Raw genomic sequence first — 14969 nt, forward strand, 5'->3', positions numbered from 1 at the left:
ATTTTCTTAAAGCCATGTTCTCAGTTGGCCATGTTCTCAGTTCGAGCATTTCTGTATAATTCCAGCCTTTTAGCACAAGATTCTCTGTGCGCCGATAGTGTAGGATCTTCATCTAAGAGACTTGGAAGATGATTTGCCCCGTTCTTTCCAATTTGTGTGTAAAAGTGATCGACCAACGAACGCTTGGCTTCACGAACTTGACAATGTACCATTGCTTTCGGAATAAAACTTTTTAGTGATTCGCATACCATTCCCATAGAGGACAGAACATTTGAACCGATTCTTCTAAGATGAGCATCTGTGTAACGATCCATGGTAGATGTTGCAGGATTACCACCTTTCTCTAGCTCCTGAGGAAGTTTTCGAAAGAAATTACAGTTAAATAACTAGACTCCATCTCCACTAATCTCAGGACAATTTTTCTGCTGTCATCACGGAATCTCTCCAGAGCTTCTGTTGCAGCTGCAGAGATTTCAGCTTGAAGACGAGGGAAACGCTTCAAGTCCTCTGTCTCATTAATTGATTTTCGAACAAGTTCTTTCAATATAAGGTGAACCGTTTCAACAGATGCCTATGCTGGTCCTTTGAAGTAAATGAGAGCACCATCTAGAATAGCGACAACCATTTGCGTTTGTACCAGACTATCCTTGTACAAGAATTGCGTTGTAGTGTGCCTCTCTTTGATTCGAACCTTGGACTGTTAGGCTGAGTGGGAATGACAGTAGGCCGTCGAAATACTATCCAACGACCACGACCAGATGTGATGTGTAGTTAACGCGATAGCTCCGAAGGCCACGGACCATTTCTTGGAAATATTGTAAAAATTTCTATTTTCCCACCCCGGTTTTCAGTTTCTCCTTATTTCTCCCATGTAGTTAAATGCCCATTCCCATAACCATACATTTAACAGACTGAAAAAAATAAATATTGCTGAAAACACAAATTCTGGAAATTTTTCAGAATGCTGGAAATTGCAGAATTAAAAATCAGCAATCAAAACAGCCATTAAAACACATTAAAACACTGATATTTTTGGTCAACTTGACCCTGGAAAAACCCCCTACAACTCTTGGGGAAAATCAGTTTGAGAGCTCTTCTTTATTTCTGAAAATTGCCTTTTTACAGTGAGAATTATTCAACAAAAAATCAGCAAGCAAATTTACAATTTATCTCCTTTCCCGTGCCTCACAGCAATCTGGAAATTACAGCAAACAGGACAGCAATAAATGCTGTACGGCCTCCGTTTTGTGTGCAGAAAAATCAGCAAACTGCTCCTCGATTTTTGTGCAAAAATCTGCCTTTCACTATGTGCTGAATCAGCTGTACAAATCTGCTCAACTGTTGCCTTGGAATGTGTGCCAAGCTGCTGTCTCCTTCTCCTCCCTGCTCAGAAATCTCTCTTGCTCTCTTGCTCTTCTTCTCCCAATCTGCTCATGAAAGAATGAATGACCTTTTCCTCCTTTTCCTCCTTTAATATAACTCCAAGTGACTTTTGGGTGATCCAAGTGACTTTTGGGTGATCTCTAAATCCAATGGCTGAAATAGATTTAGATCAATGGCTGAGATTAAATGCTCATTTAAATCTCACTTTCTATTTTTTATTTCACTCCACTTTAATAAAGACCCACTTAGTCATTTATTTCCAAAGTCACTTTTCCTTTCTAATTTTTCATTGACTTTATAAAAGTCACTTTAAAATTAGACTTAATAACTTTATCACTTAAAGTCACTTTTAAATTAGATTTAACTTTATAAAATTATAAAGTCACTTTAGGAGAAAAATTAAATTCTTTTGGACACTTTTCCCTAGGCCAAAGATCAAAGCCTTAGGGAACCACCTGTTCTCCGGTACCAAATTTCAACACTCCCTCTTACCGAGGAAGGTGTTCCTCACCACACCCATCTTGTCTCTGAAGTAGACATGCTTGCCCCGTGGTAAGGCTTTGGTAAGGATATCTGCAACCTGCTCATTAGTGGAAATATACTTAACCTTCACAGCTCCCTTCTGAACATAGTCTCTGATGAAATGATATCTGATCCCGATATGCTTTGACCTGTCATGAAATACTGGATTCTCCGTGAGTTTAATGCAACTTTGATTATCACAGTAAATCACTGAAGGTCTCAACGACTGACCAAATAAGCCAAACAACATCTTGCGAAGCCAGATAGCCTCACAACTAGCTAGACTGGCTGCCATATACTCTGCTTCCGCTGAACTCAGTGCTACTGACTGCTACTTCCGGCTGAACCATGACACTACTGCTGAACCCAACCCAAAACAGCACCCTGAAGTGCTCTTCCTATCAGAAGCACAACTTGCCCAATCAGAATCAATTATTTTGCCAATCTCACTCCATCTCCCTGCCTGTAGTCCAGACCATAATCCACTGTCCCCTGCAAGTACCGCAAAATGTGTTTTGCAGCCACCCAGTGAACCTTCCTAGGCTCACACATAAACTGACTCATTGTGTTGACTGCAAAACAGATATCTGGTCTAGTGTTGACCAAATACATCAAGGAACCAATCAGCTGCCTGTACAATGTGGGATCCACCAACTCGGAATCCGAAGCATGAAGCTTCTTCCAGTTGGTGATCATCGGTGTCGACATGGGTCTACAATCCTCCATGTGGAATCTGCTAAGGATGTCCACAATATACTTCCCCTGCCCCAGGAAGAAATGCCCCTCCTCCTGCCACACCTCCAAACCCAAAAAGTAATGCATCAAGCCGATGTCCTTCATCTCAAACTCCGCCGCAAGATCTCTCTTGCAGTGCTCTATGAGTCTCTCTGCACCTGTAATGACCAAGTCATCCACATACAACACCAGAATGAGAGGCTCCTCACCAATCACGATAAAGTAAAGGTTCGGATCTGCCTCACTCTTTGTGAAACCCATCCCCTGCAAATATGTATCTATCCTGGAGTACCAAGCTCTGGGAGCTTGCTTCAGGCCATAAAGGGCCTTCTTCAGTCTGCACACATGGGACTCCTTCCCATGCACCTCAAAGCCCTGTGGCTGCTCAATGTACACCTCCTCCTGTATGAAGCCATTGAGAAATGCGGTCTTCACATCCATCTGGTGGATCTTCCAACCAGTGTTTTACGAAACGGCCGAGTTGAAACCGAAACGGCCGTTTCGGACCGTTTCAATAGCCAGCCCAATGACCCGGCCCATGACCCGGCTCGGCTGACCGAGTCAGCTATGACTCGGCCGAGTCATCCAATGACTCGGCCGAGTCATAGCTGACTCGGTCAACCCGGCCGGGTCCGTATTGACTCGGCCGAGTCATGGAAAGGACGGCTGGGCAGCGGTTTTTATAAAAAAAATTCATTTTTTTGCTGATATTTGGTAAAGTTAAGTAGGGTTTGTGGATTCCAAAGGGTAATGGAATATTGTTAAATGCTTTTGGGGTCCATTTCCCCCTCCCAAACTCTATTTAAGACAGCCAAATGCTCTCATTTCACTCACAACAGTCTTATGCATTTGAGTGAGAGTCTTCTTTGAGAGTTAGTGAGCAGTTCTTGAGCTTGTTTTGGAGCAGCAGTGAGGAGTCTTGGAGGAGCATTGTAGCTGGAGTGAGGAGCTTCTTGGGCAGCCATTTGGAGCAGCATTGAGGAGCTGATTCTTGGAGCAAGCTTGAGGAGGCAGTGTGTGCCTGGAGGTATTTTTTTCCACCTCTATAAATCTGTTTTTACTTAGTAAATTTTAGGTGCATATCAAGATAGCTTAGAGAGTGTTTTTAGTCAAATAAATGAACATTGAATCAATTTTTTTTTTTTTTTTTTCATTTTCAGATTGTTTTCCTAGTCAAAAAATGGCACCTAGAGCAAAAGATCCTGCTTGGGCATATGTTGAAATGGTTGATAATGAGATGTGTTGCAAGTTTTGCCATAGGAAAATTAAGTCGGGTCCTGGGGGGATTCATAGGCTGAAACAACACTTGGCAGGGATTAAAGGCAATATTACTCCATGTCCCTCTGATCAAATTGGGGAGATTAGAAAGAATTTGTTGGAAAGCTTTGAAAAATTTAAAGAAGAAAAGACTAGGAAAAAAGAGATACAGGCTGAAATTGGGAGGAAGAGGGAGATACAAAGAATGATGGCTGCCAACCCCCACTATGAGTTTGAGGGTTCTTCCTCTATCCCTCAAACTGATGCATCAAACCCTTTCCGTTATGTTCCTCCCTCTTTTGCTTCTGTTCAAGATAAGGGAAAGGGTTGAATGAAGGGTGATGGGACTATCAAAAGTTTTTTCACTCACTCAGGCTCCTCTCCATCAGATGCACATGGTCCTGAAGTTAGTATTAGTAAAGGTCTTGCTCAGCCCACTTTAGATGACCATTGGAAGAAAGAATTGAGGGAGACTGCTTGTGACTACATAGCTAGATGGTGGTATGATGCTGATATCCCCTTTAATGCTGCTCGTTCACCATATTATGAGCCTATGTTTGAGGCCATACATGCTGCTGGAAAAGGCTTCAAAGGCCCTACTATGCAAGAGCTAAGGGGGTTTCGTTTGCAGAAAGAAATTAAATCAATTAATGAGTATTTGCAAGATTTCAAGGAATCATGGGCAAGAACAGGGTGTACCATCATGTCAGATGGATGGACTGATCAAAGAAACCGTACCATCATAAACTTTCTTGTCTTCTGCCCACAGGGAACCATGTTTTTAAAATCAGTTGATGCATCTGATAAGGTAAAAGATGGCCACTTGTTGTTTCAGCTATTGGATGAGGTTATTCAGGATGTGGGGGTGGCTAATGTTGTTCAAATCATCACAGACAATGCCTCTAACTATGTTCTTGCTGGTAGACTGTTAGAGGAAAAACACAAGACCATCTTTTGGACCCCATGCGCTGCACATTGCATAGACCTCATGCTTGAGGATATTGGAAAATTAGATTGGGTCAGAAACACTGTAGATAATGCCAAAAGCATAACAAAATTTATCTACAATCATACACTGGTTTTGAGTCTCATGAGGAAACACACTGGAGGCAAGGATATTATTAGGCCTGCCATCACTAGATTTGCTACACATTTTTTGACATTGCAATCTATGCTTTCCCAACATAGAAACTTGCAAAAGATGTTTTCCAGTGATGATTGGAATCAAAGCAGTTGGTCTAACAAACCAGAAGGCAGAGAATTGAAAAGGAAAGTCCATGATGAAACTTTTTGGAGAAAGGCAGCAGAGATTGTGAAGCTTGCTGAGCCACTAGTTAAGGTGTTGCGGTTGGTGGATGGGGAAAGGTTGGCTATGGGCTTCATTTGTGAGGCTATGGATCAAGCAAAGGAGCAAATAAAGACAGCATACAAGGATAGAGTGGCAAAGTATGGGCCCATTTGGGCAATCATTGATGAAAGATGGAACAATCAACTCCATCGCCCTATACATGCAGTTGGGTATTTTTTGAACCCACGGTATCATTATAAAGCTAAGGAGTCAGGAGCTTTGAGGGGGGAGGTCAGAGATGGACTGGTTGATTGCATTGAGCGCATGGTCCCATCGGAGTCTGATCAGCTGCTGATACATCAGCAGGTCACATCCTTCAGCAATGCAACAGGTACCTTTGGGAAGAACCTAGCAAAGATTGCAAGAGAAGCAGATGAGCCAGGTAAACAAAAATTTCAATTTTCAATTTCTTAATGATTTTACTTTTTTTTATTAAAGTTTGTTAAATCATTTATAATTTGAAAGTTAGATATAATTTGTAATTTTGTTGAGCTTCAGCCTTCATCTAACTCATAATTCATTACACTCCTATGTTTTTTGCAGCACAATGGTGGGAGGCCTTTGGTGGCCAGTGCCCTGAATTGCAAAGGTTTGCAATTCGTATTTTGAGTCAAACTTGCAGTGCATCTGGGTGTGAGCGCAATTGGTCTGTCTTTGAGAGGATTCACACAAAGAAGAGAAACCGTTTGGAGCAAAAACGGTTGAATGATCTAGTTTTTGTCCAATACAACCTTCGGCTCAGACGGAACCAATTGCTGAACAAAAGACCTGATTCAGATCCCATTGTGTTGGAAGACATTGATCCAACATCAGATTGGGTAGTGGAGAGTCGTCTACCAGAGTTTGATCCTGATGAGGATCTTGAGATTGATCAACTTGATGTTGAACATGCACTGCAGCCTGTTCAGTTGAATGCAGATCCCGATCCACCAGCCTCAGTCTCACAGCCAGCTAGTAGGACTCCAGTTGTAGGTGCTTCGCCTTCCTCTGCTCAGCCACGACAGAAGCGCAGCCGCATTTGTACTCTATCTCAGCTTGCATCTGCTGCACAGCCTAGTGGTACTGGCACCACTTCTACAGTTGCAGTTGGAGACGATGATGATGAGGAGGAGCCATGGGGCCCCTTGTCTGACTCTGATGATGATGATCCAGAGATTGGTCGAGATGATCTTGGCTCCTCTGGCAGTAGCTACTAGCCTCCTTGGTTATTTGTATTTTGTTTTGACTCTTGAGTCTTTGATCATGTATGACAGACTACAGTTGACTATGTATTTACTATTGCCATTGGGTACCATTTTGATATAATGGATTGGTTCATGAGCCTACTTTGATCATATGTTGTCTTCCATGTATATTATAATGTTGTGTGTTTGGAAACTTGAATGAAAATCTTTAAAATTATGTTTAAAATATTTAAAATTATGTTTTTTTATAAAAAAAATAAATATTTAATGTATTTTTTACAACGACCGAGTCATTGAAATCGAGCCGGCCGAGTCATTACCGAGTCGGAGTCTGAGTCGGAGTCGATCCTCGGCAGAGTCCGAGTCCGAGTCCGAGTTGTAAAACATTGCTTCCAACCCATCTCTGCTGCTATCGATATAATGGAGCGGATCGAAGTATATCGAGCCACGGGAGCGAAGGTCTCCTCATAATCAACTCCCTCTACCTGGGAGAACCCTCTAGCCACAAACCTCGCTTTGAATTTCTCAATGCTGCCATCTGCAGCATGCTTTACCTTGTAAAGCCATCTGGAAGTAACCACGGATTTGCCCTCTGGCCTCGGCACCACCTCCCAAACATCATTCTTCATGATAGAAGAATACTCCTCCTGCATGGCCTCTCTCCAGACCTGCTGGCTAGCTGCCTCTTCATAGCTATAAGGCTAAGAGTCAAGGATGCTGGTAACCATCGCCATATAGCTACAAAACCTCTCAGGTGGTCTACTCTCTCTGACCGGCCTCTTCGTCTCAGCAATAGATGTGGCATCTCTCAAGGTGTCCTGAAGCCACTTGGGCTTCCTCTTCCCTGAGCGCACTTCTCCCACCGGAGAATGAAATTCCTCCTCCTCATCATCATCAGTAGCCTGAACTCCTGACTGTCTGTCTACTGTCCTCCTGCCTGCAACTGAACCTGTAGAAGCTAAGGTACCGTGTGAACTGTCCATCAGTGGACTCCCTAGTGAACTGCTCTGCATGCTACCCGGAGCACCACCCCTCTCGCTCGGCGAGCCACTGCTCACTGATGGACCTGACATCCTCATGGATGTACCTCCGGATCCTCCTGATCCCTGCCCACTGGATCCCTGTGACTGACTCAACTGCTGCTGAGGGTCTGGCTGATCCAGATACTCTAACTCTCGTGACCTCCTAAAGGCCCTGTCCTCCTCGAACTTCACATCCCGTCTGACAACAACTCTCCTCTGTGCAGGATGTAAATCCGAAAGGCCTTTGAGGTCTCACTGTAGCCCACAAAGATACCCTTCTCTGCGGTGGGCTCTAGTTTGGTCCTCTTCTCCTTGGGTATATAGGAGTATGCAATGCATCCAAAGATATGAAGATGACCAAGATCAGGCTTCTTCCCAGAGAAAGCCTCCTCCGGAGTCATGTGCCCCAAGGCACGATGCGGACTCCTGTTCTGCAAGTAAACAGCTGTGTTGCAGGCCTCTGCCCACAAGAACAATGGCAACCCCTGATCATGTATCATGGCTTTGGCAGCCCCTATGATGGATCTGTTCTTCCTCTCCGCAACCCCGTTCTGCTGGGGGTTGTAAGGAACAGTGAACTCCCTCCTAATGCCTACCTCCGCACAATAATCAACAAACTCTCCAAGGGTGTACTCTCCTCCATTGTCCGACCTCAGGGACTTGATCTTCCGACCTGTCTGTGTCTCCACAAGAGCTCTGAACTCCTGAAACCGCTTGAAGACCTCACTCTTGGTCTTCAAGAAATAAATCCAGGTCCTCCTGGAGTGATCATCAATGAATAAAACATAGTACTCATATCCACTCAAGGAAACATGAGACATCCGACCGCTCACATCAGAATGAATCAAATCAAGTATCCCCGTCGCTCTGCTGTCACTGCTGGGAAAAGGGGATTTGGCAAACTTGCTTATCGCACAACCTCTGCAAGTATCAAAGTGATCAGTACTGAAATCTGGCACACCTGTAGTGATCTCCCGCAATGTCCTCAAGGCTCCATGATACATGTGTCCCATCCTGCGGTGCCAAATCTCACACAGCTCAGAACTGCTAGCTTTGCTGTCGGTACTACTGCTCAATGCCAAAAGGGGTTGGAATGCAAACTTGTACACCTTTGCATGGCGTACACCTATCACTCTAGCTGAATCAGCTGGAGTGTCCCTGGGATACATCAACACCTGTCCTCCCCTGAACAGTACCTCATATCCTCTGTCCTCCAAAGCTGAGACGGTCATGAGGTTCTTCCTTATCCCTGGCACATAAAGAACCTCTGACACCTTCAAGGGAGGTTTGGACTCCCTCTGAAATGTCACTGTCCCCACCCCGACTGCTCTAACAACTCTGTCATCACCGAGTACTACCTCAATATCAGTGCCACTCTCTGAAAGATTTGAGAAGTACTCACAGACTCCTGTCATGTGACGTGAAGCCCCACTGTCCACATACCAGATACCTGTAGATGCTCCGCTAATCGAGGGAAAAGCATGCTCCCTCTGAACCTGTGTGGCAGGTGATCCTGCACTAGAGGACTCACATGTAGTGAACGCAAACTCCCGGTCAAAACGACCTGCAAAGTCCTCAATCTCTGCTGAAGCTGCCACGTCCTGGTTCTTCTTCTTCTTCTTCTTCTTCTCCGGACACACAACTGCATAGTGTCCCATCTTCTGACAATTCCAACACTTCACCTTGGAATAGTCCTTCTGTGTGTTCCCCTGTTTACCTTTACCTTTGCCTTTGCCCCCACCACTGCTTGTGGAAGCCTGCTTCTTCCCTTTGCCTTTCTTGCCTCCTGCCACCAGTGCTACATCCTCATCTTGCTCAACTGGCTTGGCTGCCCCAAGCTGACCTTTCCTGATCTCTGTCTGAATGCAATCATCCCAAAACCTCTCCCATGTGGGAAGGGTCTCACGTGCACAAACCCCATCAGCAAAGTTCAACCATGAACGGGGGAGGCCATTCACTGCAATCCGCACCAACTCAGTGGGTGGAATGGCCTCTCCAATCGCTGCCAACTCATCTCTCACATTAGTAATCTTTGTGAGATATCCAACTGCACTATCATTACCCATCTTAATGTTCTTCAGCTTCTCCTTCAGGACCATCTTCCGGTTCTCATTGGTACTCTGGTAGAGATTGGACAATGCTGTCCACATCTCATGGGCATTGCTCTTTCCTCTCACATGAGGAATGCAATGGTCTTTGATTCCGTCTAGAATCAGCCTCTTACCCTTATTGTTCTTCTTTTTATACTCAGCCAACTGAGTAACATCAGTGGGCACAACAACAGGGTTCTGTGCGGTATGCACCATGATATCCCAGACTTCTGCCTCCTCAAAGATACTCTGCATTCTCTCCTTCCAAACGCTGTAATTTATATGCCCATCCAACCTATCCTCCACCCTCAATCCCAATGACATCCTGCTGTCCTAAAATTGAAAAATAGCACTGCTGTAGTAAATATAAAACCGCTGTTTATGAAAAAATCAGCTTGCTGGAATTTTCTGAGTGAAAAATCAGCAACTGTAATTTTTCCTTTTTGCTGTCCCAAACTGCCCTTCAGCACTCAAGCTCTGATACCATGTAAAAATTTCTGTTTTCCCACCCCGGTGTTCAATTTCTCCTTATTTCTCCCATGTAGTTAAATGCCCATTCCCATAACCATACATTTAACAGACTGAAAAAAATAAATATTGCTGAAAACACAAATTCTGGAAATTTTTCAGAATGCTGGAAATTGCAGAATTAAAAATCAGCAATCAAAACAACCATTAAAACACTGATATTTTTGGTCAACTTGACCCTGGAAAAACCCCCTACAACTCTTGGGGAAAACCAGTTTGACAGCTCTTCTTTATTTCTGAAAATTGTTTTTTTACAGTGAGAATTATTCAGCAAAAAATCAGCAAGCAAATTTACAACTTATCTCCTTTCCCGTGCCTCACAGCAATCTGGAAATTACAGCAAACAGGACAACAATAAATGCTGTACGACCTCCGTTTTGTGTGCAGAAAAATCAGCAAACTGCTCCTCGATTTTTGTGCAAAAATCTGCCTTTCACTATGTGCTGAATCAGCTGTACAAATCTGCTCAACTGCTGCCTTGGAATGTGTGCCAAGCTGCTGTCTCCTTCTCCTCCCTGCTCAGAAATATCTTTTGCTCTCCTCCCAATCTGCTCATGAAAGAATGAATGACCTTTTCCTCCTTTAATATAACTCCAAGTGACTTTTTGGTGATCCAAGTGACTTTTGGGTGATCTCTAAATCCAATGGCTGAAATAGATTTAGATCAATGGCTGAGATTAAATGCTCATTTAAATCTCACTTTCTATTTTTTAATTCACCCCACTTTAATAAAGACCCACTTAGTCATTTATTTCCAAAGTCACTTTTCCTTTCTAATTTTTCATTGACTTTATAAAAGTCACTTTAAAATTAGACTTAATAACTTTATCACTTAAAGTCACTTTTAAATTAGATTTAACTTTATAAAATTATAAAGTCACTTTAAGAGAAAAATTAAATTCTTTTGGACACTTTTCCCTAGGCCAAAGATCAAAGCCTTAGGGAACCACCTGTTCTCCGGTACCAAATTTCAACAAATATTTCTCTTCTTTGCTTCTTTGTTCTCTAAAGATCCTTCATTGGACACTGAATTCAACACCTCACTCAACGTAGCGGACTTGTAGAAGGCGCTTCGCTGGAATGTTCATTTTAAATCAAAGTTTTGTTGCAGATTAATCTGATTTATATCCAACAGTTTGCTGGACAGATTCACGCACCCGTCGAATCGAACTGCACGGAGGCTCTAGGATTCAAGTGCCCCAGACTCGAAGAAGAATAATGATAATAAATGGCACAGGGAAGGATTTTATAATGGAAGAGTTATAGTCCATATTCATCCTTGCATTTTGGTAGAGATATATTGGTTTGTGTTCTTAATCTATGGGAATGTATGTGTTGTATGTACATTGAACATTGAATGTATGTTGAAGCTGACTTGTGACAAAAGAGTTCGTGTGAAGAGAATATATGCCTCCTATATGTTGTATTATATGATTGGATAGCGTGAATATACAGTAGTTCATGCGCTGGTTATATGGTTAGTGTGTCTCCACTCTTTACATGTTCATTGAAGGTGCTCTTCACATATAGCGTTGAAGGCTATACGTTGAAATCATATCTTTTGGATTGGTATAGTATTGTTATTGTGTTGATGGTTAAGTGCTACGTTGAGTCTTTGAAGCCGATGTTGGTTATACATGCACCTTGGAATGATGGGTCTCTAGTGTTTAACATGTTTATGGAGATATATCAGAATTTTGTTGCAAGCATTGTGATTATTTAGGGTACATTTTCATCTCAACTCATACTAAAACAAGTTTCTAGTGGTGCATTTCTATTGAGAAAAATGGCTACAATAACTGAAGTATTAGAGTTCATGAAAACTTTTATACAATCTACTCTTGATGACACATTCCAAATCAACAAAGTTTCTCTCACAGACATTCAGGTCTGTCTACAAAATGCACAAGAAAAAATTGATTTTTTGTAGCTCGAATCTAAGCTACAATAAGAAGAATTAAAACAGAGGAGTCATTCTGAACATGTTTCTGTTTAGAACATTGAGACTGCAACCCATTAGAAGCAAGTCAATAATGTTACAGTTGGTTCAGATTTAGTACCCATTAAAGCAGCAACCATACATGCAGATGAAAAAACTCAATCTGCACTTTCCAAGCCCATCATCAGACCTTGGGAACAGCTTGTCCACAACAAGCACATAACTGGTCTTGGATATGAGAAGGACTTGTCCTTTCATATTCCAGACTACAAACCAATCCAATTTCAAAGTGTTGGATTCATTCATGATAGTTCCCCTGCTCTTCATGACAGTTCATCTCCAGTTGTTCCAGATTCTGTTCCTCTTCCACAGCAACAACAACAACAACAGATTGTGAAATGCCAACACTGTGACCGAGTTGGCCATCTGAAAGATCACTGTTTTGATCTTCATCCATGTAAGCACTGTCATAAAACCACCCATTCTTCACAGAGATGCTTCAGAAACAAACGTCCTGCAAGACCAAAGATTCATCTTGGATGGATCGCTTCTTGGCAATGGGTATCAACAGCCAAGAAGATATTCCAATCACATGTCAGAACTTGTTCTAGAGTATTGAACTGTCTTGCAGTTGAGTTTTCTCCATCATCTCACCTTGTATCTGACAGGGGGGAAATGATGGTCATCTACAAGCTTCAAAGTTACATCAAGCGAGCCTGAGCCACAACCTGCCACACCAGTTTCAGAGTTGTAGCCAGAGACAAAGATGCCCGTGAACATGCCTTCAGTTGGTAATATGGGACACTTTCTCTAGCAAAATACTTCAACTTCTTACCAGTTTCGGAAGAATTCCAGGAATAGAATTGGGGACACTTCCTCTAGCAGAAGACTTCAGCTTCTTGCCAGTTTTGGAAGAGTTCCAGGAATTGCATTAAGAATTCCAGAGTTGTTGGTCATCCTTAAACCATCACAGGTTGAGACTTCCCTTTTCAGGTTGAAGTTCTCCCTTTTATGTGGGGTGAGACCTCCCTTTCATGGTTGAAGGTTTCCCTCTTCAAAACAATAGGAGCACTTCCTCTAGTAGAAAACTTCAGCTTCTTGCCAGTTTTGGAAGAGTTCCGGGAACTGCACTAAGCGTTCCAGTGTTGGTGGTCATCTTTAAACTATCGCCCTTTATACCAACATTTCAGAGAGCACATTCAGCCTAGTGCTGCCATGCATTTTTGCACATTTTGTATTATAGCGCTCTTCTTGGACTCATACATAACCCTTCGGATTAAGGGGGGGAATGTTGGACACCTAATCCTCAATGGGTTTGTGGAAGCCGAATAGACAAAAGGAGTCCAAGAGACCTTGGGATGTTGAACCTAATGGTCAAACTATGTACTATAAATGTATATCTCTTGTTAATAAAAAATGTATTCTCATGTTTTATCCTTAAGATTATGTTGCTGCCCATGTGTGTTTAACAGGTTCTTTGGTTCACTGGGGGATGTAGGTTGAGCTGCTAGTCTCTGGAGCCTTGTAACAACTTGGGATCCCTGGAGGCTATGGGTTGAGATAGGATTCTTGGAGCCGTGTAACAGCTTGGGTCCCTAGAGGCTGTGGGTTGAGACAAAGGTCTTTGGAGCCCTGTAACAACTTGGGTTCCTGGATGCTGTGGGCTGGGATGGAATCTTTGGAGCCTTGTAATATCTTGGGTCCCCTAGAGGCTGTGGGTTGAGATAGCAGATTCTGGAGCCTTGTAACAGCGTGGGAAAAGGCCATCTCGAAGCAGCATCAAAGGAAGATCTGATTGAAGACTTGTGGTTACTGCATTATTGTAACAGTGAATTTTGGACTCCCTAGAAGGGGGTGAATCCCTGTGTGAGCACTTGGGGGTGAGGTGAAGTACCTCTAGATTCCCTGTGCTGTCGAAGGAAGCATTGGTTAGTTGGTGGATTGAGGAAGGAGGTCCTCTGGAGTCTCTGTTTAAGTTGGCAGCTGGTGTTTTAATCCCTTAAGCAAGCATCCCCTTGGACACTGGAATCTAGCTCGAGGTGAAAACTGCAATTAAGTGTGGATGCAACTGTCTATGCTTGGGTGGAGAGTTCTTGTCTTAGACTCAGTTGCCCTTCAAGCTCAAAAATAAGTATCTGCTTATACTTGTTTATTTGTTGATAAATCATGATGCCTTTTTTGTTTAAAATGGTTTTGGGATTTTAGAACTATAACTGTGCTGTTGATATAATAAGCATGTGTTACTTCTTTGTGTGGAGATGGCTTTTATGGTTATGGTAATATGCATGAATGTATGTATGTGTTGCATTTTGAGATATTGCTACTATTATATGAATTGCTCAAACGTGGTCCTCTGGACTGAAAGAGGTGTTGTGTGAAGCATTTGTTAATATTGCTATAACCTGCAAGATTTAGTAGAATGTAAATGAAACAACATGATAACAAATATTGTGCTATGTCTTTGCATTGAGATCCAGTGCCGCATACACTGCATGAGATTAAGGAGTATGCTATATTATTGAGTTGAGCATTACTCTAAATAAATGTTTCACTGTGTTGTGAGCCACACATAAATGAATAACAAAGAAATAGCAGACCATGAGACAGGCCATAGCAAAAGCCATAAGAGCTTGGAAAGAAGCTTGGAAACAGTGGGCTCAGAGACCCTTTTTTTAATGTGAAACAATTACATGGACGACCATATGCTTAATTGGTTCTACATTCGCTTACATCCATTTACTTGCTTGTGTTACAAGTTATTTTGCTGTGCGACAGGCATTGCATTAACGTTGAAGGTTGTTTCCCTTGGGGCCAAATGAGCCCATCAACCTTGCCTAAATGGCCTTTAGCCTAGCAATCTCAACAAGCTGGATATCTTTTGTTAACATCCTAGTGATGTTGGTGATGCACCGGAAGGTTTTGCGCAACACCATGGAGCTACTTATAGGCGCGACATGGATT

General features: G+C 42.7%; 2 protein-coding genes across 5 annotated transcripts in view; both read left to right on the forward strand.

Annotated features, from left to right (window-relative positions):
• LOC149168517 (organic cation/carnitine transporter 7-like) overlaps positions 1 to 14969 on the forward strand; it is a 391286-nt gene that overhangs the window by 242300 nt on the left and 134017 nt on the right. The gene's annotated exons all lie outside the window — the stretch shown is intronic.
• Positions 4064 to 6617, forward strand: LOC149168518 (uncharacterized). The gene is made up of 2 exons (XM_089426935.1): positions 4064 to 5627; positions 5789 to 6617. The coding sequence occupies exons 1-2, from the start codon at positions 4229 to 4231 to the stop codon at positions 6439 to 6441; spliced, it is 2052 nt and encodes a 683-aa protein (XP_089283061.1). The 5' UTR covers positions 4064 to 4228; the 3' UTR covers positions 6442 to 6617.

This window comes from Pinus tabuliformis, chromosome 4_2 (assembly GCF_031772625.1).
Source record: "Pinus tabuliformis cultivar Carrire ecotype Pingquan chromosome 4_2, CPIR1, whole genome shotgun sequence".
Taxonomy (NCBI): domain Eukaryota; kingdom Viridiplantae; phylum Streptophyta; class Pinopsida; order Pinales; family Pinaceae; genus Pinus; species Pinus tabuliformis.

Coding starts and splice junctions, on each gene's coding strand:
- LOC149168518 (XM_089426935.1), top strand. CDS start 4,229: ATGAAGGGTGATGGGACTATCAAAAGTTTTTTCACTCACTCAGGCTCC. Junction 5,628..5,788: donor AAGAGAAGCAGATGAGCCAG/GTAAACAAAAAT, acceptor TGTTTTTTGCAG/CACAATGGTGGGAGGCCTTT.